The sequence below is a fragment of the Peromyscus leucopus genome, chromosome 1 (genome assembly GCF_004664715.2).
Source record: "Peromyscus leucopus breed LL Stock chromosome 1, UCI_PerLeu_2.1, whole genome shotgun sequence".
NCBI classification, from domain to species: Eukaryota; Metazoa; Chordata; class Mammalia; order Rodentia; family Cricetidae; genus Peromyscus; species Peromyscus leucopus.
In genome coordinates this window covers 147,156,375-147,180,458 of record NC_051063.1, presented here as the reverse complement: position 1 = coordinate 147,180,458, position 24,084 = coordinate 147,156,375, and the positions used below count along the sequence as shown (strand labels likewise).

The following is a 24,084-nucleotide window of genomic DNA, read 5'->3' as shown; positions in this document are numbered from 1 at the left end:
CCGCACGCCCCAAACGTTCCGAGGGGAACTGTGGCTGTATTCGCTCGGGTGAGTACAAAGCGGCAGTGTGGACGCGGCTGCCGTGGCCATCGGGCCCGGAGCTCGACTTGGGGAGGGAAGGGCGTGGCGACTCCAGGGGCCTCAGGGGAGCCGCTCAACTCTGTCCACGTGCGGAGCGGGGCCGCAGGCTCCGGGCGCGGGCGACGGGGGTGTGGCCGCGGGTAACGGGTTAGCCGGGGCCGGAGTCCCGCCCGCACGGCTCCCGTCGGTGCTAACCCACGCCCCTCCAGCCCGGCCGCAGACTGCGGGGCGGACGCCTTATTTTTTTTTTTTTTTCTCCGTTAAACTTTGGCCACGTGAACTGCCCCCCATTCACTTTTGCGCCAATCACGAGGCGCGGACGGATCCCGAGAGGGGCCACGGCACGCCGCCGGCGGGCCGCTTCATAACGCGCGGTGCGTGACGTGAGGGGCTCCTTTGCAATGGCGCGCTAAGCCGGAGGATGTGCAGCTGCAGTGGCGGCGCAGGGCACCGAGAGGGCGGGCGCAGCGCAAGCCGAGCCGAGCCAGCCGGGGGACGCGAGCCGGAGGAGCCGCCGCCGCCGTCGCCGTCGCCGCCTCGCGCCGGAGTCGCCGGCCGCGCGCGCGGGGCATGGTCCCCTCTTAAAGGCGCAGGCCGCGGCGGTGCGGGCGGGCGCGCGGAACAAAGCGCCGGCGCGGGGCCTGCGGGCGGCTCGGGAGCCGCGATGGGCGCGGCGGGCCCGCGGCGGCCTCGGCGCTGCCCGGGCCGGGCCTGGTGGCGCTAGGACGGGCTGGCCTCCGCGGGCGGGGGCGGCGGACGGAGGGCGCGCGGAGCCTGTGGCGGGGACAGCGGCCCGGCGGGCGGAGGGGCGCGGGCATGGCCGCGCGCGGCCGGCGCGCCTGGCTCAGCATGCTGCTCGGGCTCGTGCTGGGCTTCGTGCTGGCCTCGCGGCTCGTCCTGCCCCGCGCCTCGGAGCTGAAGCGTGTGGGCCCGCGGCGGCGCCCCAGTCCCGAGGGATGCCGGCCGGGGCAGTCGGCGTCGCAGCCCGGCGGGGCGCGGGGCGATGCGCGCGGGGCGCAGCTCTGGCCGCACAGCTCGGCCGCGGAGGGCGTCCCGCGTGACAGGAACTTTCTCTTCGTGGGAGTCATGACCGCCCAGAAATACCTGCAGACCCGCGCCGTGGCCGCCTACAGGTGAGCCCCTTTTTCGTGGGCACCATCTCCTGCATCATCCCGCATCCCGGCGGGCAGGCGGGCGGCCTGAGGGTTCTCCCGAGGCTGCCGGGGAAGGTGCGGGCGACTCCAGGCACAGGCAGCCCGGGTTAGAGGAGGATGGTGAGAGCTACGCTCAAGGGCAAGGCTTTGGGATTAGATGGAGTAGGCTGGCTTCTCAGGGTGTGCCTCTCACCCTGATCCCCTGCAAGACGCATAAGCTTTCTGTGTCCAGGACTTCTTTGTTAAAAGGAACGGGTCTCTCCCATAAGGTGATGGGAAACATTCAGAACGTTGTACCTGCGACAGTGGAGGCAGAGGTTATAATTTGAGTCTAAAATAGGCACTTTGTCCTTGCAAAGGGAGAGCCTGCCTAAATTAACCTGGCTGGGACTCTTCCATGCCACACTTTAAGGTTTTCAGAGTCACTCCTTTTAGTGAGAGTGCCCACTCGGGTTCGTTAAGTAGAGAGAACGAATCTTGGGGGAAAACAGCATATTCGATAGGTTCAGTCAAGGCAAGACTACATTCTGGTGTTCCCTCGCCCCGTTACAGAGGTGTGTGCCTGTTCGGAAGGAGCTGGGCCCTAGTAAAGCCAAATGAGTCATAGAAGTGGCTCCGATCGATCGTGTTCAGGATTAACAAAGGGATTAGCCAAAGTAGCCTTTAGAAAGGAGATGCTTTGGGAATGGAGGGCATGGTTAGAAATGCGTCTGCACTGGAGCGAATCTGAAATAGAAGAAGGGTGTAGACTCGAGCGAAGGGATTTGGTGGAATTTTGTATGTGTGTGAAGTACAGAAACCTTTACTGTACGGGTGAAGTCGAGTTCCTCCAGGCACAGAATCAGTGACAGGAAGGGTTTCAGAGCACAGATGTTCTGGAGCCAAACGTTTTGAGCAAGGCTGCGATAGTTGCTGTTTGTTTTAAATTTATAACCGGCACTTTTATAACTTTGGCTTTTAAGTCCGGTTTCTGGTCTAAGTTTTCAGGCAGTAGACGGTGTAAAGGAACAAGCATAGCCGGATCTCTCCGTTCTTTAAGCCAAGTGAGGGATTGAGGAAAAAGGTGAAAAGGCGCTGGAGAGTGACCAGAGACTGCCTTTGAATGGCTTGACCACCGTTCCTGCCGCTCAAGTCAAGAGGCCGTGTTCTGCCAAGAAAGGTTCTGAGTGGCCAGGGAAGCTTAGAGTGCAGGTGGCTGGCTGGCTGGCTGTGGGGACTAACAGAGCAGTGTAAGGACCAGTAGGTCAAAGTTCACTCCCAGATGTCCTGTGGTTTAATAATCTTCATCAGAAGTTGAGGACAGATGTGGTAGCACAGGTCTTTAATTTCAGCACTTAGAAGGCAGAGGGGGGAGGGGATCTCGGTGAGTTCCAGGTCAGCCTGGTCTAGCTAAATTGTTCCAGGCCAGATGTGACCAACAGTGAGACCCTGCCTAAAAAAAAAAAAAAAAAAAAGGAAAGAAAGAAAGGACACCCCACTCCCCACCCCCATTCCCCCTCGGAAGACTCAGTAGGTAAAGGAGACTGCTGATAAACCTCACAACCTGAGTTTGGTCCCCAGGAAGATCCCACATGGTAGATGGAGAGAATCACCTTCCCAAGATGGTCTTCTTGACTTGGCCACCTGGGCCATGAGCTGCGTTGGCCCTCCCACACAACATACACCCAGTAGATAAATACATGTCCTTCCAGTAATACAATTAAATTGAGGAAGAACCCACTAAATTGTTTGACTTATGGTTTTGAAAATAAATCCATGAAACTGCCAATTAGTGACAGGTCACATGAAATCAAAACTCTGGAGACAATTACCAGAGTAGTTTGTTCAAATAGATTATCTGACTCCTAACTGCCCCTCATACATTTCGTGCTTATGAAGTCAGTGTACATGAATCAGTAGGGATCATCATGCCAGCGGTACCCAGGAGAGGTAGTGTACACTAGTGCTGCTGTTTTGTGACTGGCCGTGGTCTCCCAAAGCCCACCACGAAGTGCAGTGTATGTGGTCCTTTGGCTTCCTTTCTTTAATGTTAAGATATTCTCTTTGTCTGTTTTCTTTTAGGCAGTGGGGAAGTAGAAATGCTTTCTCTTGGTTTCTTCCTCTAACAAAGGAGGAGTTGTTTCTAGGAAACACTGCATCCACCGGTCATTTCTTCCCTGTTCTGACTTACTCTTTATCTGTGTTCTGAAGAAAGAGGAGCACAGGTCAGGGCCTCTGCCTCTCAGCCCTGTAGTTAGATTGACTAGCCTTAGGGAGCTTTCAGGAAAGGCCTGAATTGAGAGGGAGGTTATTGGGTTGTAAGTTATTATTACAGTTTTACTGTTCTTTGCAGCCTGGGCCAGAAGTCCACACTGAGCTCTTAAGTTGGAACATCCATGTATAGTACTGTGTGAAAATAGCTTGATTCTTGAATCTTGGAGCACAAGGTGGAACCTGAGTTTGGAAGTGGGTGTGCTCAGTGTTATGTTTCTCCTAAAAAGTGAATTTTCGTTTGATTTTCTGTGTAGACCAGACTAGATTAAATTGAACCTTCCAGCCTTCTAGTGCTAGGAATTACAGGCATGTACCACCACACCTGCTTGTTCTTCCTCAGAGGAAAGACTCCTAGCATCGAAGAGGTGGAGGCAGGCAGATTAGAAGTTCAAGGCCAGCCTGATGACATGAGACTTTGTCTTTAAAAACCAAACAAAAGCTCCTTCAGATTGTTGTCCTCGTCATCCCCCTCTGCCTCCAATTTAACAAAACTACTGCTTGGCTTATAGATGAAGGAGATGCTAACATTTTCAGTAAGAGGTCATTGTGATATAAGATATTGGAAATGTCAGAATTTATGCTTTGGGACCAGTAACTGGCAACTTTTTTCTTCTGAGAATTGAGATCCAGGAGGGAGCTAAGAAGCCCTAGAAAAGTCCAGGAAGGTATGCTTGTCTGCACTGCAGTTACTTCAGTGTAGTGCTCTGACTGTAGAAGAGCCCCATTAGTATATACTCTTATTTTATAGGCCTGCTGTACATACAGAGTGAGGCTGGGCCCCACTGAGAGACAGCCAGGCAATGATAGCTAATAGCAGACACGAAACATTTTTGAAAGTAGGCAAAATGAAACTCAAAGTGTACCAGATAGAGACCAGCTGGAGCCAGCTTTGGTTGATGTGGTGTCTTCTAGCTGTTCTGCTCACAGGAGCGATCCTGACTCATTAAAACATTTAGGTGCACTTAGGTACAGTTCAGCTCTTTGTAAAGCAGATGGTCTGCATGGCCCTTGTGGATCCAAAACCCGAGTCTGAGGGCACAGCAAGACAGATCTTTAGTCTGCTAGTTCTAGGGACAGGCTCTAAAAAGGGTTCTGGGCTAGTGATGAGCACAGCAGAGAAAATAGAACGGCTGGGCAGGGTGGTGTCCTGTCTGTCGTAGGTGGTTGAGAGGCTTTAGGGAAAGGGGCCATTGGGTCAGATAGTGAAAGACTGTTGTGTGACTGTTACTGATAGACACATCGGCAAAGGGAAAGCTAGATGCTGAGAGGCAGAAGCCAGCTTGGAAAGGAACCCCAAGAAAGCCATAAAAGAAGGAGCTGGGTCTGAATGTTCAGACTCATGGAATTGTATTCCAAGTGAATGGAAAAGCCACTTGAGGCTTTGAGCAGAAAGGGAGATGGGTAGCTGAGATTCTGTAGATAAATATAGAAAAAGATTCACATAGACTCACCTGCAAAGTTGTCTATTTTTACTTCAAAATATGATTCATGTAGTAATTTGTGCTAATTATCAACAGGTTGATTGGATGTCTGGCATTACTGTGGTACATATTTTCTTCAATTTTTGTATTTTTTCTTAGTTTTTTTTTAAACATATAGAAGCTAAATGTTCAAATAATTCGACCTGTCTTTTCCTTTACTGTTACTATTTTATTTTAAACTTGTATGAGTGTTTTGCCTGCATGTATGTCTGTGAGCCATATGTGTGTGCTTGGTTCCCAAGGGGGCCAGAAGAGGGCCTCAGATCCCCAGAGACTGGAGTTATAGATGATAGTGAGCTACTGTGTGGGTGCTGGGAACCAAACCTGGGTCCTCTGGAAGAGCAGCCAGTGCTCTTGCCCACTGAGTCAGTTCTCCAGCCCCATTTTTATTGTTGATTTGTTTTTTTGAGACTCACTTTGTAGTTCAGGCTGGCCCTGAATTACTAGTGATCCTCCTGCCCTTCAGCCTCCTGAGTTCTGGTATTGCAAGCAAAGTTACTATAACCTGGGCCTGGCTTTTGTTTTTCCTCCTTAAGTTCAAAAAGTCACCCTCTCAGCCCCGTTGAGTTTTCAAATGAGACAGGGGTCTCACTCCCTTGTCCAGGTTGACCTTGAGCTTGCTTTAGCTTCCAGGTAGCTAGGATTACAGCCAGCCCCCTGAGGATGTTCTTAAAGGAAATCTTTCTTTTTCTGCTCTGCTCTGAGAAGGAAAAGACAGCCCAAGCCGCATCCGGTGGCTTGTAACTGCTTCAGCTCCAGCCTCCAAGGAACCTGTGCTCCTCCAGTTTAAAGTCTTTAAAAAATACCTTGCTAAGGAGCTAGGGATAATTTTGGAGTTTTCCTGCCTGAGCCTCTTGAGTCCTGAGATCACAGGCGTGTTTGCTGGCATACCCAGCTCTTCTCCCCACCCCCATCTGTTTTTAATGCTCAGGACACTGAGCTTTGGTTGGGCGGAATAAGCCTGGTCAGGAAAGTGCTTGCAAGGTACAAGGCCCTGAGTTCTAGTCTGGGACTCAGGTACAGGGAGAGGACTGTATAGGATTTCTGGGGCTTACTGGACAGCCAGCTTAGCCTAACTTGTTAGTTCCAGGCCAGTGAGACTGTTTCAGAAGCAGACAGCATTCTTGAAGACGATGCCTGTTTCCCAGTCATGTGCAGCATTGCACACATACACACACGAAGTGAAACAGCACTGAGTTAACGTAACATCACAGTTATTTGGGTCTTACTGACCCTGTCCTAAAGATGGGAAACAGTCGTCTCTTGGGTTCTTTTTTCCTTCCTCCGAAGATGTGATTGGTTGTGTAGGGGTAGTTAGCATTAGTGTGCAGATGAGTGGGAAGAGACACACTATCTTTAGATACAGGACTCTTACTCAAGATAACTTTGTCAGTTAATGACCCTTCCTAATGCTTTGAAACTAGGCAGACTGTTCCTCTTGCCAGCCTTAATGAGCTGCTTCTTCCTAATATATCTCAGTGATTTCCTCACTTCTTGGGCTGAGTAAACTGTGTTTATCTTGAAACAGTTCAGTTGCCCTCTTCCACGCAGTTCTGTTTGGAAAATACTAATGTGGAAGGTGTTTACACGTAAAATCCAAATAATCAACTTTTAAGTGTACTTTGGAGCATAACTAATTTCAAGTTATGAATTATTCGTAGAAAAAGACTGCTGTAAGATGTGATCCTGAACTGAGTGTAGTTTTCTCTCTCAGGGTTTGAAGGTTTTGTGTGAGGATTGTGTGGTTGTCAGCAGAAAATGACACGTGTTCTTGTTCCACTGGCAGTCTGACTTTTTGCTGTCCAACTTTTTTGAGTTGTTAGTTAATGAAAGATTACCAATACTGGGCTTCAAGCCCTCCAGAGCCCAGTCTAGTTGAAGAAATGAAGACTGTGTTGATTGACAAGAGCTCACAAGGTACCTGTTGGAAAGTGTGCAGAAGGGCTCACACTTGGTGCCAAAAGAAGGATCAAGGGCGATCTCACCCGCACTCCAGCCCTTTCTTCCCTTCTGAGCCTTGAAGGATGTGTAGAGTTTAGAAACAGAGACGATAGCATGTTTTCTAAGTCATGAAGTAGCAGGAAATGGTAATGGTGGGTAATGAGGAGGGATAGTTCCTGGGAGCTGGGCTGTGAGCCCTGGGCATGATGGCAAGGACACCGAGGGCCAGGCTGAGAAAAGGCACCTGCGTGTTGTAGAATGGTATAGTTAAGGGGAAGGTTTTTAGTGTAGATGGGGGGGGGGAGAGAGAGAGAGAGAGAGAGAGAGAGAGAGAGAGAGAGAGAGAGAGCGAGAGCGAGCAGCCAGAGGCATCTGGAAGAGTCCAGAGCACAGAGAGAAAGAAGTCGACTGAACATGGCCAGCAAGACTGGACCTGGCCAGGACTATGGCAGGAGAGGGGATAGAAAATATGGAAAACAGTCAGAGAAGCAGTGGGGGAGGGTGATATGAGACTAGCAGGGTTATAGAGAATCATTAGCTGGCGGAGGAAAACCTGTGAGCTGGAGGGAGTTTAGGACAGGGAAGGAGGTGAGAGGAGCTAGGATGCTAGCCTGGACTTGGAAATGTGTAACAGGGACTTGTGATACTGAAGGAGACTGGAGGCCAGCGTGAGCTTAGATATGCTGAGAGTCAGTACAGGCAGCCATTTGTTCTTCTGCCAGAGGAAGGGAGATGGCTCCTTTTGGTAGAGGGGAACTCCCGGGGAATACTGGCCTTTATCTAACCACCAGAAATCATCCTGTAGTCCAGGCTGAGCCCATTTCTGAGTATTTGGACTACCTTTTGGAGATTGGGGAATTGGAGTCCTTTGAACCTGACATGTACCAGACTCAGGAACTTGAGTTTTGTAGAGCCAGCAGTGGTATTTCAGCATGAGAGTAGCTTGATAGGATCTGTGTTGGAAGTCCAGCTGGCGGTCTTGCTATTCGGAGGCTTTGTTAAGTTTGTTTCTGATGGTAATGGCCACAGGTAGGTGTGTGTGCAGGATTCGGATGGTAAGAAAGTCCATACAGGAGGGCTTGCCTTAGAGTTAAACCCAGTCATAAGCTGAAGGAGTTTTTAGGTTGCCAAGCCAGGCAGACAAAGGGTAGGTGGAAGTGGTTGAAGTGTGTGCAAGGCTGCCCTCCTTATCTGAGTGGACTGTTTCCTTGGGCTTATCAGTACTCCTGTCCCCACTGTGAAAGAACTGACGATAACCAGGAAGCAGTTGTGGGTGAGGTGATAGGCTGGCTGCAGAGGCTGCCGAGTGAGTGACACCTGTCATTCTGCTGGGCTCGTGTTCATTAGCTGTCGGCTAATGCCTTACTGGGCCTGCGTTTCCTGTGGACAGCCATACTTCAGAGTCCTCCACTTGGTGAGAGTGAGTGGCTGCAAAGCAGCCCGTGATTGTTGACTCAAGGGTAGCTCGTGGCCATTGATAAACGGGCTGATTCCAGGTAGCATCCCACAGCACCAGGACACTGAGCTACAAGAGTAAGCCCAGGGTGGTTTTATTATTAACATAACTTCTTTGATCAAACTTTTTTCCTAAGATTTGAAAACTTACATTTTGTTGATGTATACTCCCCTACCCCCAGCAAAGACACTTATTGGGACTAATGAGAACTGTAACTCAGGGAAACACATGAACGTGAAGTATAAATATAAAGCAGCAGTACAGAAGTTGTTCAGAGGGTTTGTGGTGCTCAGCTGGAGCCTGCAGGAGGCTACAATGCACTGTTTGTCATTTATGCTCTGCATTTTCATTCTTAGGTTTCAAAAAAGGTGTGTTGTGGGCTCTTGGTGAGCGTCCTCATTGTTGGTTGTGAACCTGGGCTCGGGACCGGCTCCTCTTAGTGCCTAGTAGTTGGAAATGCCTTCTGGACTACTATCCAGAGCACTGTTGAGGTAGGAAGTTGTAATCCACTCTGGCAGCAGTTCAACTGAGCAGGTGTTCCCTCCACCCTCCGCCCCTTTTTAGGACAAGATTTTGGTATATAATACAGCCAAACTGGTTATCTTCCTGCCTCAACCTCCCAAGTGCTTGGATTGTAAGGTATGCATTGCTTTGCCCAGCAAAAATACTTCTTTATACTTGCTTTCCCAGCAAGTCTGTGTTTAAGGATCAGCAGTAAAGACTATAATTTAGCCTTTAGAAATAATTTCCCCACTATTCTCTGTTATATTTTTCACTTATTTCCGTAATAGTTTGAGATTACTCATGTCTTGAGGACAGTAAGTCAGTTGACTTAAAAAGAGGAAACCATATGCCCGGAAACCACGTACTTACAGAGGTACTAAGGACATTTAAAGTAGAGTTCCTAGTACTGAGATAGAACCAGCTCTGGTCAATCAATTATCGGATGTCCTCTGCCTTGAGAGACAGCTGAGTCTTCACAGGTCCCTGTGATGCTCCGACTGACAGCGGAGAACAGCGTCTTCCTCCTGTACACTCTCTGAGAGGACTGATGGACTGTTGCCACCTCAGACTGTGCTTCCCACAGAGCAGCTTTCCCGCCTTCTGCTTCGGTAGTGGGCCTGGAGGAGGATTTACTCCCAGCGCTTAGTGTCTGACATAGTTTTTACACTTAGCCCTCAGCAATCGGGCAGTTTCGTGACTTCTCCTAGAGTGTGTGCAGCTGAAAGTGGGCCACTGTTAGCACACATGGGTGACACGGTGGTCTCAGGTCTGAACAGAGTTTGCTCCAGTTTGAGGGACACCTCCTAGGAGTGCTCCGGCTGTCCCAGTTTGCCCTGGCACAGAACAAGGAAAGCCAGCCCCTTCATTCACCAAGGTTTTGCCCTTGCTTTGCTCTGGGTTATCTCCTCTTCTCTCTTTCCTGTGGTTCTCGTGCTCATTTTCTCCTCATGCATGCATCTTGGTTACTTGATCTTCAATTCTGTAGCAGAAAGGATTATATACATTTACTAGCTAGTGTCCATCAATTCTACAAGGCATTCTGTCCTCCTCCTTAGACTCCAGCCACTCAGCCACAACTGAGGAGCAGTGTCTGAGGTGATCGTAGCCGTTCAGACTTAGCACTCTGTAACCGCAGGCAACATGTGTAAGAGTGAGTTTGTGGAATAGAAAGTCTCTCCACTTTTTTAATTACAAAAATTTGCATAACTATTGAACTTTAGAAATAAAGGAGAAACTCAGTCTAATGCCACTTTTCTTTGATTTGCGTCTTGGACAGGTTATTACGAAATAAACTGTTTTGTATTTCTTTTTTTCTTGTTACACAAAGCTTCCCCTGGGGAGTTTTTTCTTGGTTCTAAAGATACATCTCTGTTGTAGAAGGTGTAGAAAATAAAAAGTAATCTTTTCTTTTCAAGATTTTTTTTTTACTTTTTTAGCAATTTAAACATTTTTTGAGATTATAACTACATCATTTCCCCCTTCTCTCTCTAAACCTCATGTATGCACCATCTCTTTCAAATTCATAACCTCTTTTTTCTTTAAAGTGTTGTTAACGTTTGCGCACGTGTGTGTGTGTGTGTGTGCGCGCGCGCGCGCGCGCCTGTGTTCCTAAGTACATAACTACAACCTGCTCAGCCTGTATAATGTTACTTGTATATATGTGTGTGTGTGTGTGTGTGTGTGTGTGTGTGTGTGTGTGTGTGTTTAGGGCTGACCATTTGGTATTAGGTAACTAGTTGGTTTGCTCTTCCCTGGGGAAGACAAATTACTCCTGCTCTCAACATGCCTCAATTGCCTGTAGTTATTTGTGTAGGGTTGAAATACCCGTCCCCTTCCTGCCTTCCCCCCCTCACCCCCTCAGTTCATGTTAGCATGGCTGTTGTTGTCCTTATTCAGGTCATGTTTAGGCAGCAATGTTGGTAAGACTTTACTTTATGTGTGTGGGTGTTTTGCCTCAATGCATGTCTGTGTACCACATACGTGCCTAGTGCCAAGGAAGCCAGAAAAGGGGCCGGTGTTCTTTACTGCTGAGCCATCTCTCTAGCCCCAAATTAAGTATTTTCTAATTACCCATTTAGAAACAACCACTGTGAAAACTTTAGGGTCAAATTGTACATCATTTTGTGTATTTAGTAAGCCAGGATATATATATGTATAATCTTCCCTGCCTTTTTACTGTGTGTGTGTGTGTGTGTGTGTGTGTGTGTGTGTGTGTGTGTGTGTGTAGGGGAATAGAGTCCAGGCCCTTGCACTTCCAGGCATACACTCTATCACTTGCTCCATTCTTAGCCCTCGTTTCCTGCTTTGTAAACTTAGGCATACGGTATGGATGCTTACCCAGGACAATGTTTGTATTGTAGATGCAGTTTTTCTTACAATGAAATTGAGTAGAAGTGGAGATGGACACAAAGCCCTAACTCAACACAGGCATTCTTTGGCCAGGCTGCCAGCTGTCCAGCTGCATTTCTTAGTTGCGCTTTAATGTGGTCCAGGGGATAGCTTTTAGAAACTTGGGGAGGAAATAGAAAGTTTCCTTGGCACTCTCGAGTTTCAGCTGTCTTATCTGGGCTGTAGAAGAGTTGGGTATCAGTCCATTGAAAATGGAGCTTTCTGGCAAGGACCTTTGCAAATGTTCTGTCATTTCCATTGAGAGCTCCAGGCAGCAAATGTGTTGATGGCCAAGCAGACATTTGCTTATGAAAATTCTGGAACTTGACCTGTTTTGATCACAGGAGGGCAGGCTTGCTTGCTCAGCAGCATTGCCTTCAATTTGAAATTATGAATGTCTTCCCTTCCTCCTCCTCCTCCCTCAGGATAGTGAAATGAGTTATGTTCCAGATTACATTCACTCTGTGGAACCCTAATTGAAAAGATCATAATTTCTTAAGATTGGAGGGTTTGCAAAGAATTCATGAGATGATTTTCCTCAAACCACCCTTCAATTAGAATAGAAAAGACAACATGAGGCTTGCCCTGGGTTACCTAAAAAGGACTGGATAATAATTGGGTGGGGCTACCGAAAGACGCAGAGGAGCTTTTAAGGAGGGCTTGAGGTTGGATTGTCTCTTTTTAAAATTAATTGCTTTCTCTTCTTGGACAAATTACACCATTTCAAGTCACAGTTGAGACATTAATCGCATCCGTGACGGCTGTGTTACTGGTATGTTCTGCATGCGTTCTGCCTGGGGCACTGGGAAACAGTGCCAGGCAGAAATGAATTTCCATCTTCAGTCTAATATGAAAGAGCCTAGTGTTTTAAGTAAAAACACTTAAAATTCACATTCTTATTAGGATTCTACCTAAAACAATGTCTGAAGTTGAGAGGTAAACACAATTCTAATGCAGTACATGGCTTGAGGGTTTAGGTTTTTAGTCAGAAAGGTGAGAATTCCTTTCCATACTGCCGTCACTACAGTGCAGTCTTAAATCTGACTGGTCCATGCTCAGCCCACACTCTCCTGTCTCTTCTTTTACTACCTTATTTTCAAGCTTCCGCCTTCCTTAGGAAGTCACCCTCAGGCCGTGCCGAAAGTGGAGTCAGGACTCATCCCAGCAGTGTGCTTTGGAGCCCAAGCACTGCAGAATGCCTATCTCCTTAATAGGCTGCTTCTTTGAAGACAGGAATCACCTTAGCTGCTGCATCTCCCCAGTAACAGACCTCTGGCTCCAGTATTTTCATGGCTTCTGGGGCTGGTTGCTCTAGTATTCCTTTGAACTTGGTCTGTCTGGTCAGCTCATTTTAGTGCAAGGCACATGGCTTACTAATACTGATAGGCAGTTAAGTTGTTTAGTCAGCTCATTTTAGTGCAAGGCACATGGCTTACTAATACTGATAGGCAGTTAAGTTGCTTTCAGTCACTGCCCTTTTGTATTCCGTCATAAGATGATGCACATTATTTAGCTCTGAGTTACATTTGTGTTTCAACACACAGGGCTTCTGACTTTTCCCTCTGAATAATTCTTTTCTTGTTTAGGCTTTGAGTAAATTGATTTTCTTCTTGTGCGAATTGTAGGGATATGGCTGGGCTGATAGACAGTTAATGTGAGGCTCATCTGGAAGTGGTTTTTGTCCTTTGGCAAACACAACATACAGCATCTGTAAGCCACTCGCTGTATAGGAGGGGCCAGTTCTCATTCCATGTGTTCACTGACCTCTGTTATATGCCAAACATTGTGATTATTTACATTTTCAAGGAATTAGTGTGACTGAAAGAAAACAAGGAAGCCCAAACATTAGTGTGTAAGGAGAGCAGAATCAGGGCAACTTGGCTTAAAAGGACCTTGTACAGACATGATCACAAGAGTACCTGTAGATATCATACATTCTGTATGTTGTAGGCATGTGCCAAAGGACTTGTCCCTTTATGGATAGAGTTGGCTTTTCCTTACATTAACTGTTCATCTATCCTGTGTTTATTTTACCCTTTTTGCTTCATTTTGCTTTTTGAAACGGGATCTCACTACGTTGCCCATGCTGATCTCAAACTCATGGTCTGATGTGGTCCTGTCCTACATCTGCCTCCTGAGGAGGGATGATAGCCACGTGTTACCATGAATGTATGGTTGGTTTTTTTTTTTTTTTTTTACAGATTTATTTTTATTTTATGTGTATATGTGAGTCGGTCTGTCTGTCTGTCTCTCTCTGTCGTGTGTGTTGGAGGCTAGAAGAGGATCCCTTGGAAGTAGAGTTATAAACAGTTGTAAGCTGCTCTGTGTGGTGCTGGGAGCCTGAAAGATATCTGAAAGATAGCAAATGTACTTAACTACAGAGCTATTTTTTCAGCTCGCCATTTTTTTTTTAAATTTATTTAAAAGAGCATATCCTTTGTGAAACTGAAATATAGTACCTGGTATAGAATCTGTAATGTGTTAAGAGTTCTCTGTGACATTTGTTTCATGATTCTTTCTTAAAGAGCTGAGTGGCGTAGAATATCCAGATGTGTTAATATCAGTACGCAGGCATTGGGACAACATTAACTACAGTGTCTCACGCATTCTAAGATGTGCTTTTCCAGACTCTGATGTCCCTGATACAGGGTGCGGTTTCTAGTTTTTGATTGGCTTACCATTAGCAGTGTTTGCTGCTGGTAAATGAAACGGTGACAGACCTCGTAGTTGATACCTAGATAGGAGAAAACCATTTATATTCAATCCTTGGACTTTTTGAGAGGAATTTGATAGAAAGTTTTATGCAATTGAATGTTTTCCTCAATTTGAACGAGACAGTTTGGTTATTTTTATTCCCTACATCTTGATTAGGAAGTTAAATGAAAACTAGTCTTTTGTTTTTGAAGTATCTCATTTAAAATTCTAAAAACAATTTTAGAATTTCAGTTTTGCAAGATGGGAAATGTTCTAGAATTGGATGGTGGTGATGGCCAGGCAGCACTGAGTGCTGAGTGTGTTGCCTGTGCACTTGGAGGTGGTTAGGATGGTGATTTCTATGTCCTGTGTGTGGTACTTCCAGTCTCCTGTACTGTAGAGAAGTGTGGAAGTATGCCTGCCCTACCTCCAGCTCTTCCGATTCCAGTTTCCCTACTTTTTTTCTTTTTGGCAGAGTTGCCCTAAGTAGCCTAGGCTGACCTCCAGCCTGCTCTCTTCCTGCTCACTCTTCTGAGCACTGGGAGTACTGTATACCTGGCCTACAATGGTTTTTAATGGTGCTTTTCTCCCAGTAATCTCCATTAAAAATACGTGTAGGTTTAGTTGGTCCAAGCCACCATTTCACTGCAGAAATACAGTTGTACTGCTTAAATAAATTAAAATTTATGAAGAACTTGGAAACTGAGGGGAGGGGACAGAGACAGTGAGACTGGGAATTGAACCTCTGGCCTTGCACATCCTGAGCAAACACTCTACCAGTAGTCTGTATTTGTAGTTCAGGATTTTATTTTCTTCTCCCAGTCCTACATTTGACAGGGTCTCACTATATAGCCCTGACTGGCCTGGAAATTAGCTATGTAGATCAGACTGACCTTGAACTTGCAACGATCCAGCTGCCTGCCTCCAGAGTGCTGAGATTAAAGATGTGCACCGCCATGCTAGGCCTTGATTTTCTTAATATTAAATTTACTACAAATTGAGCAGCTCTAATAGGGAAATTCAAAATGCTCTAAAATATGAAACTTTGAGAGCAGTGCTCAATTCTGCCAGTGGCAGGGCTCAGGACACTTGGCTGTTTCAGTCAGGGGATACATGACTGGTGAATCTATACACATATTTTAAAATGTGAAAAACTCCAGATAAAGGCTATTCAGCCTGTATTTCTTTGTTCTCTTAACATGTTTTTCTGGGAAGTAGTCCATATAAATGAATGATTATAGCTAAATTACTTAAGTTCTTAGCAGTAGCCTGAAGCACTGGGAAGGACTTTATGATTACCTTAAATTAGTTCTTCGTAACTGGACACTTTGTTTCCATTTCATTGATTACTGATCTACTTCTGTCTGGCCTGAAGCAGAGCCTTTTAAAAAACTCCACCTCCAGCTTCTTTCCCTTCCAGTCCGCACCGGGATTCCCTTTTCTTCTTCTCCTGTGCTGTTCCTTTTGGTGCCTTCTGGAGCTGTCATACCATAGAGGACCCCTTCTCTGGTGGACCCCACCTCTAGTTCAGTTGAGGTTTCCCTCCATCTTCTCACATAGCAAACTGTTGTGCTCTCACCCCCGGGTCAGCCTTAGTATCCTGGCATTTACCCTGCCTCAGGGAAGCATTTTCTGTTCTGGCTCCCCTCTGTCTGTGTGCTGCTTTCTTTCAGAACATGTTCATGCTGATAGTGTGTGCACGCACGTGTGACCCTCCTGACAGTGTCTGTCTTGGGGACTGCTCTGACTCCAGCTGTGGTTCAGTTCACCATTGCATCTGTCTTGGGGACTGCTCCATGACTCCAGCTGTGGTTCAGTTCACTATTGCATCTGTCTTGGGGACTGCCCTGACTCCAGCTGTGGTTCAGTTCACCATTGCATCTGTCTTGGGGACTGCCCTGACTCCAGCTGTGGTTCAGTTCACCCATTGCATCTGTCTTAGCACTTGAGCTTTGCAGCAAGATTTGTTGACTGCAAAATTTGATTTTGTGGTCACTTATTTATTTATTTATTTTTGCATTTTGTTTACTTTGTGGGAGTATATGGGCGTGTGCACGCGGGCTTGTAGAGGTCAGAGGACAGCTTGTAGGATTCAGTTCTCTTTCAACCACATGGGCCCTGGAGTGAACTTGGGTTGGTGATGAGACGTGGCAGCTTGCGCCTTTAGCACTTAGCCATCCTTACGAGCTGAGGAGCTTGTCAGTAGAAGTTAATGAAATCCAAAAGTTGACTGGCCAACCCAGAGCTTGCCTTAGCAATTTAGTTATCAATTGTAACTAAAAGTTAGTGATCCTTTAAGACTTCACCCTCCCTGTAGTTGGGGTTCTTCTGAAAATGAATCTGAACTTTGTAATACTCAATGGGGGCTTCCATTAGAAGAGGCAGGCAAACGCAAACCAGATGTTAGAAGCAGTCACACAGAGATTCAAATGAGTGGATACATTCATTTCTGAAAACAACTGTCCTCTAATCACTATTTATTTTATTTCCAGAACATGGTCCAAGACAATTCCTGGGAAAGTTGAATTCTTCTCTAGCGAGGGTTCAGATACATCTATACCCATTCCCATAGTGCCACTGCGGGGTGTAGATGACTCCTATCCACCCCAGAAGAAGTCTTTCATGATGCTCAAGTACATGCATGACCACTACTTGGACAAGTACGAATGGTTTATGAGAGCAGATGATGATGTTTACATCAAAGGAGATCGTCTGGAGAGTTTTCTGAGGAGTTTGAATAGCAGCGAGCCCCTCTTTCTTGGGCAGACAGGACTGGGCACCACAGAAGAAATGGGGAAACTGGCCCTTGAGCCTGGAGAGAATTTCTGCATGGGAGGACCCGGTGTGATTCTGAGCCGGGAGGTGCTTCGGAGAATGGCACCACACATTGGCAAGTGTCTCCGGGAAATGTACACCACCCATGAGGACGTAGAGGTGGGAAGATGTGTCCGGAGGTTCGCAGGCGTGCAGTGTGTCTGGTCATATGAGGTAAGAGCAGAATTCTTTACAGGGGAAAACCCATCAATTTTGCTTTTGAGTTCGGGATCAATCATAGGAAACTAGCAATATGAGCCTCTTTAGGGTTAAAGTTGGTATAAATTACTAGTACATGTTTTAGCCTGAGTTTTAAGTTTTTTAAATTCTTATTACCCTGATTTCCTCTGGCCTTTAGAGCATGTCTTCTGTACTTCTGATGTCTTTTTAAATAAATAATGGTACTCACGGTTTGAAGAAACCTAGGATTTACTGATGGTCATAGTGACATTTTTCCATGACACCTAGAATCATCTGGTTTCTGTTGATTCCACAAGACCTTCTGCAAGAGCATAGGATACTTCCTTGTTTCCCATTTCCCGAAGGCTTGCACTTTCATCTGGTCAAGATGACCTACACAGATCAGAAACTTACATGTTTTGAACTTATAAAATGGTTAGTGATGAGAAATTGGTCAGAGGCTTTTGACTTTGCATTTGGGAGCTAGGGTTGTAGCACAGCAATATGGCATGTGCTTAGCATCCCTGAGGGCATTGCCAGTACCAAAAAGAAATAAGTGACTATTACAAATCTTGACCTTTTGTCTATAAGCTTATATAGTCATTCCTTTCACATTAGGTGGCAGGCAATTCTGAGTTATTTTAACACATGAAACCTTTATGGGAGTCTGCTTGCCAGTATTTTCTCTTTTATAAGTGGGCATGAGTTAATTTTAGGCTTTCTGTTACATTGTACATGTGTACCTCTTGTCTGTAGTTTCAAGATCCAATAACAGCAGTGTGATAGTTTGGATGTAATTGGCCCTCATAAGCTCAGGAAATGGCACTATTGAGAGGTGTGGCTTTGTTGGAGGAAGTGCATCACTGTGGAGGCAGGCTTTGAGGTCTCATATATGCTCAAGCCACGCCCATTGGCTCAGTCCACTTCCTGTTGCCTGTGAGTCAAGATGCAAGAACTCTCAGCTTCTTCTCTAGCACATGTCTGCCGGCATGCTGCCTTGCTTCCTACTGTGATGATAATAGACTAAACCTCTGAACTGTAAGCAAGCCACCACAATTAAATGTTTTCTTTTATAAGAGTTACTATGGCCAGGCAATGGTGGCACACACCTTTAATCCCATCACTCGGGAGACAGAGGCAGGCAGATCTCTGTGAGTTCGAGGTCAGCCTGGTCTACAGAGTGAATTCCAGGACAGGCTCCAAAGCTATACCAGAAAAACCCTGTCTCAAAAAACCAAAAAATAAAAATAAAAAAGAGTTACCATGGGCATGGTGTGTCTTCACAGCAACAGAAACCCTAAGACAAGCAGCATGAAATGGATTTGTTGTGTTTAGTTTGGTTAACTATTGATGATTATGAAGAACAGAAGGAATTGCTAGGCCTTTTGCCCAAAGCAAGAACTCGCCCTCCTATTTGAGCTCTCAGCTCTTTCTGAATCACTTGAGGGAAGTGCTGTGGATATCGCTCTGTATGCTGTGAATGTGTTGCTCTGATTGGTTAATAAATAAAAGGCTGATTGGCCAGTAGCTAGACAGGAAGTACAGGTGGGACAAGCAGAGAGGAGAATTCAGGGAAGGAGGAAGGCTGAGTCAGGAGTTGCCAGACAGAAAGACACAGGAAGCAAGATGTGAAGGCACAACTGAGGAAAGGTACCAAGCCACATGGCTAAACATAAATAAGAATTATGGGTTAATTTAAGTGTAAGAGCTAGTCAATAGTTAGCCTGAGCTAATGGCTGAGCAGTTTTAATTAATATAAGTTTCTGAGTGATTATTTTATAAGTGGCTGTGGGGTCCTTGGTGCTGGGCGAGCACAGGAAAACTTCAGCTACAGGGAAGGGACATGCTTTTGCCCATGCTTTCCTCTCCCAACCCACAACTTGCTATTAAATGCCCTCCAACCTATTGTTACTTCTGTCTAAAGTTTTAGGGAAGCAGACATTTTTAATGTACAGGAATGTTCTTCATACAGCAAGAAATAATCTGAGGGAATGAATCTAAGTACACCAAGCTCTTCAGTCCATTCACTTTATTCTTCTAAGACAAAATTCTGTCTACACAGCTTCAATTCTGTTCTTATACTTAGCTCCTCTCTGTCCCTTCTCCTCCTGTCCTCTCATAGTTCTAAGTTCTTTCCATCTCATTCTCATCATCTTCCTTCCTCTTTCCAGCCTCGTTTCTTCCTCTCCTCTTTCCCGATCTGTCTCTACACTACAATCCAAAATGCTCTGTCTGCTCAGTAGCTTGGAAGCCTGTGTCATAGCTTGATGCACCTGGTTTCTGAAAGCTCTTTTGTTCTGAGTTAAAATGTTAAAAGAGGAGGTCTAGAGATACCATTTGGGCTATGGAAGAAAGGACTAAGCTTAATTTGCACAAGAGTCACAGGTTTGTACCTAACATCTGCCTTGTCCACCTGGCCTAGGTGGTGTTTCCATATGGATATTTACCTTTCAGGAGACCAGCAGGTGATCTGGAATGCTATTTCTGTCTGCCATTTGTCTTTGGATGTTTGAGAGAGGTAACTCAGATAAAATGCACTGTTAGAAGTTCTTAGAAGAACCAATTGGAAATGCTACCATAGAGCACAAGAAAATCATTGCAGGAACCGGCTAATAAAGATCTAAAAGCGAATATCACAAAGACTCCTTGAGGCTTGGCCTTTTCCTCTAGAAGAGCCCTGCTTCTTCAGGTATAGCCTTTGCTATAGTCAGCTTAATTCCTGCTTCATATTTCTGTGGCCCACAGCATTTGTATATTTTGGAATGTTTATTTTGCTGACATTTTAGAGGACAAGCTTGCTTTCTGTTGTTGTTTTGAGACAGGCTCTCCTTGGTAGCCCAGGCTGATTGATGGTGAGCCTGCTCTGTAGCTAAGATGCCTTGAACTGCTGCCTTCTGCCCCCACAATGCAGGGTTACAGGTATAAGCCACCGACCATTCCCAGCTCTTTTGTGTGTGGGTAGAGGACAGGATCTCACTCTGGAGTACAGGCTGGCCTAGAACTCACTGATTTCAGGCTTTGGCCATCACTCCCACACAGTTTTAATTTGAGAATCAAAAAATTATTGTGTCTTGATGTGGATTAGTATCTTATAGGTACTACTGGATAAAGTCAGTATCTTGAGTTAGAGCAAGAACTTTAATTTAACGTCAATGCCAAATTGTTGGTGTAAAGTGGGATCTAGAGCCCCAGGACTTGAAAGACTGAGGGGTAAGTTCCCATTCATTATGAGGTAATCTGACATGAAAGTTGTAAACAGCATGGCTAGGAATACCTGTGACCATCGATATCATGGACACTTGGACTTTACATCTTGTAAGTAGTTTTACTGGCTCAGAGGATCTGGTAGGTGTTTCCCTCTTTGCCTAGGGAGCTGCATCAGTAAGAGCAGCCACAGGTGGCTGTCCCCAGGAATGTGGGGCAGGCAGGCAGGCAGGAATGTCCCTGCCACTGTGCAGTTCTTTAAATGCATTGTGATGACACTGATTTTCCTAGATTATATTGGCAGGCTCTCCCCTGGGCTTGTGCCAGAGGCTCCTCCCTTCAGCTGTGCTGAGAGTTCTGTTTTCTGTGAGTTGTCTGTTCACAGTTTTGGCCCATGTTTCAGATGGAATGCTGTCTGTTTTAGGATTTTGTTCAAGTGCTTTGTTCTCAACATAGTATCTTCTAGACTATGTGCTTTGTCTTTTTCCTTCACTGAATTGTAGAATTTTAAAAATTGGCCACTTGTGAGTCTAATTTATCATAATCTAACTTAGATGGCTTGTGCTTTTTAATGTTTTTATTTTTTATTAATATTTGTGGGTGTTTGCCTTCATATGTGTCTATGTACCACGCATGTACTTTGCTCATGGAGGCCAGAAGAAAGGGTTGGATACCGCAGAACTGGAGCTGCCATGTGGGTCCTTGAAAGAGCAAGCAACCAGTGCTCTTAATCATTACGTCATCTCGCCAGGCATCCCCTTTTTAGTATTTTAAGAAATTGTTCCTTTTTTTGAGTCACACAGATTTTATCCTGTGTTTTTCTGTGCTTAAAATTTTTACCCCTTTACATATAGTTCTTCATTCTCATTTTAAGAAATACATTATGGAACATTTACCAATCAATCAGCCTGTCTGATACCTGCACCCTTATCCCATCACTAAGAGATGCCATGCTCAACAGTTAGGCATGATTAATCCTTCCTTAAACTTCCCATAAGATAATTATGTTAAGCTTGGAGTTGTGCAAAGTACTTACTTAGCTCTATTGTAAGCTTAGCCAGAGGAATAATTTTTTTTTATTGCCTTGAAGTAGAAATAATTTCTCCAGTAATAGCTGTGTAATTAAAATGACTCATGAGGAACAGTTGTCAAAGCCAAAACTCAGATTTATTTATAAGCTTATTTTTTTTATTATTGCTGGTATTTATTAACTGCCTTTTAAGCACTTGATTTTTAAATGATTTTAGTTTCACAGAGAAGTTAAAGGAAAATAAGAACTGGTCTAGAGGCTTAAATGCTGGTTAAGTCTGGTGCCCTTCACATGGGGGTGGACACCGTTACCTCAAATTACTGGGAGTTTCTGAGATACAGGGTTGAAGAGTTGGAAAAGTGATTTTATTTAGACATATGTATAGACTATTATAGTATTGTTTTAAAAGAGGAAACAAGAAGGAAGTTGACCATAGGAACATTCATTTTAACTTATTAGTTACCATGTACCTTTAGAGAAAATAGGAGCTGTACATATCCAGACAAATGGAACAAGTAACCGGCACGCAGACCTCTGTATCATTTTAAGGGACCTTAACAGGAAGCACAGGTGTTTGGGGTGGAAAATAAGAAGTGCTGGTGAAATGTGGAGATAAAGATGGCTCTGACAACCTGAAAGGTTTATTGACTTGTACAGTTGGTGCTGTTCATACAGTTCAGAATTCAAAAGTGCAGAGGCTTTGCAGGGCTGAAACTCTCCACTTCTGTACCACTGGGTTCCCTCCATGAATTAGCTACCCTGGGGCATCCTTACAGACATGACACATACAAGCTGTTAAGTTTATGTGTCTTCTTATCAAAAACTCGTCTCAGGGTGGCATAAACATATCATCATGAAACAATGAGAAATTAAGTATGACACCTCATAATGCTGATTTTAAATTTAAAAATAGTACAAGAAAGGACAAAAATCAATGCTGGTCGTTATAGGAAGACACATCGGCAAGGGAAGTTAGAATTTATAGCAAAATATATGTAAAGAAGAGGACTTCCTTACTGATCTGGCCTGCTTATGAAAGGATGTTGAACATCCTTGCATCACACATCACACATCTGAAACTTTCTAAAGTTACTAATGGAAGGAGTGATGTCTCTTGACTGCTGGGTGTCCTGGACATCACTTGTGTTATTTGTGCCTTCATTTCTCATTTAGGATGTCCATTCACCTCACCTACCTGGGAACTAGCCTGTCCCTCTTCCCAGTGGCTAGACTAGATGGTCCAGACACTAATGCAAATGGATAAATACGGTTGTTATTGACTGAGTTGACAGGTGTATTGAAAAAGTGACCTGGTTCTATGCTGTATGTTCCTCAAAGCCTAATACTGAACTTTTTGAGTATGTATCTCTGGTTGGCCTGGAACTCACAGAGATTTGCCTGCCTCTGCTTCCTAAAATCTGGGATTCAAGGTATATATCCCCATGCCTAGACTTTGAACCATGTTTTTTGGTGTTGTCCTTCGGTCAATTTGTTGGCTCAATTTCTAGCCTCTGATGGATTCGAATGGCACATTTTAGGGGCTGAGGCAATGGCAAGTGAACAAGGCGGTTGTTGTGCAAGCATGAAGAGCTGAGTTGGGGCCCCCAGTACCCATGTCAAAAGCCAGGCGGGGCCGCGTATTTTTGTAGTCCCAGAGCTGGGGAGACAGAGACAGGAGAATCCCTGAGAGTTCCTGGCCAAGTAATCTAGTTGGATCAACTAGGTTTGGCGAAAGACCCTGTCTCAAACACAGACATGTATGCACACGTACACAGAATCTACCGTCAGGAAACCAGAGCAGCAGTGAGAGGACTGACTAGCATAAGGAGAAAGAAGAAAATTGGAGACAGTGAGACCAGCCATTGCTCTGTGGACTCTTAATTTCGCCTCACTATTAGAGAATGCACTTTTTGTAGCTGTTAGTATTTTAACTGTGTTGAGACTGTATGACTCAACATAGAGTCTGTCTTGGAGAATGGTCCATATGTATTGAGAGTAATATGTCTTCTGCTCTTGGTGAATTAGGTCTCTATAGATCTGTTAGGTTTAATTTAAATGTTTACAGGGACTAGAGAGGTGGTTCAGTCTGTAAAGAGCTGTCTGTATAAGCATAAGAATCTGAGTTCGGATCCCCAGCATGAAATAAAAGCAACACTAAAAAAATATAGGTGGGAGAGTAATTAAAGAAGACACCAAATATGGACCTCTGGCATCCACATGTGCACCTATACCCAACATGCTTATGTACACATGAACACACACAAAAAATGCTGGCCAAATTTTCTTTTTTTTTTTTTTGTTGTTGTTCATTGTTATTGTTTATTGATATATAATTCTATCTATTATTGAAAATGGAACACACACATATACAAAATGTTGACCCAAATTTCTGGGTTTTAGTTGATTTTTTTGTCTAATATTCTGTCCATTATGAAAGTAGAACATTAGAATCTACTATTACTGAATTAGTTATTTCTTTCATTCCTTGTTAGTGTTTTCTTTATTTTGGAGCTTGTTTTTAGATGCATATGTTTGATAATTACATCTTCCTGGCAGAGGGATGCTTTTCCCATGGTAGAGTCCCATCTCTGTCTTTGTCACAGTTTTGCCCCTTCTCTCTTCTGCCTTACTGAGCATCCTTTGTGTTGTGTGTCTCTTTCCTGCGCTGCTCTTTTAAGACTGGCTCTCCACAGTGTGTGGTGTCTGTGTTCATCCTTGGAGTTGCTTGAGATTCTTGTTTGAGTGGTTTGGTTTTCCTGTTTGGGAGTTCCTCAGCCGAGCTTTTCTAACTGTTCTTCTGTAACTCCCCGGCTCCCTTCTGCACACTTGCCTTCTGTAACTCCCGTATGCACATACTCAGGCTCTGTTCATTTTTGGTCATTCTCTTTTCTTTTCCTCACACAG

General features: G+C 45.2%; 1 protein-coding gene across 1 annotated transcript in view; it reads left to right on the top strand.

Annotated features, from left to right (window-relative positions):
• Positions 1-882: 882 nt before the first annotated feature.
• Chsy1 (chondroitin sulfate synthase 1) overlaps positions 883-24,084 on the top strand; it is a 70,119-nt gene continuing 46,917 nt past the window's right edge. Inside the window, exons 1-2 of the mRNA XM_028872814.2 lie at positions 883-1,214; positions 16,445-16,940. Coding sequence (XP_028728647.1) covers positions 898-1,214; positions 16,445-16,940 — 813 coding nt within the window. The 5' untranslated portion in view covers positions 883-897. The remainder of the gene's footprint in view (positions 1,215-16,444; positions 16,941-24,084) is intronic.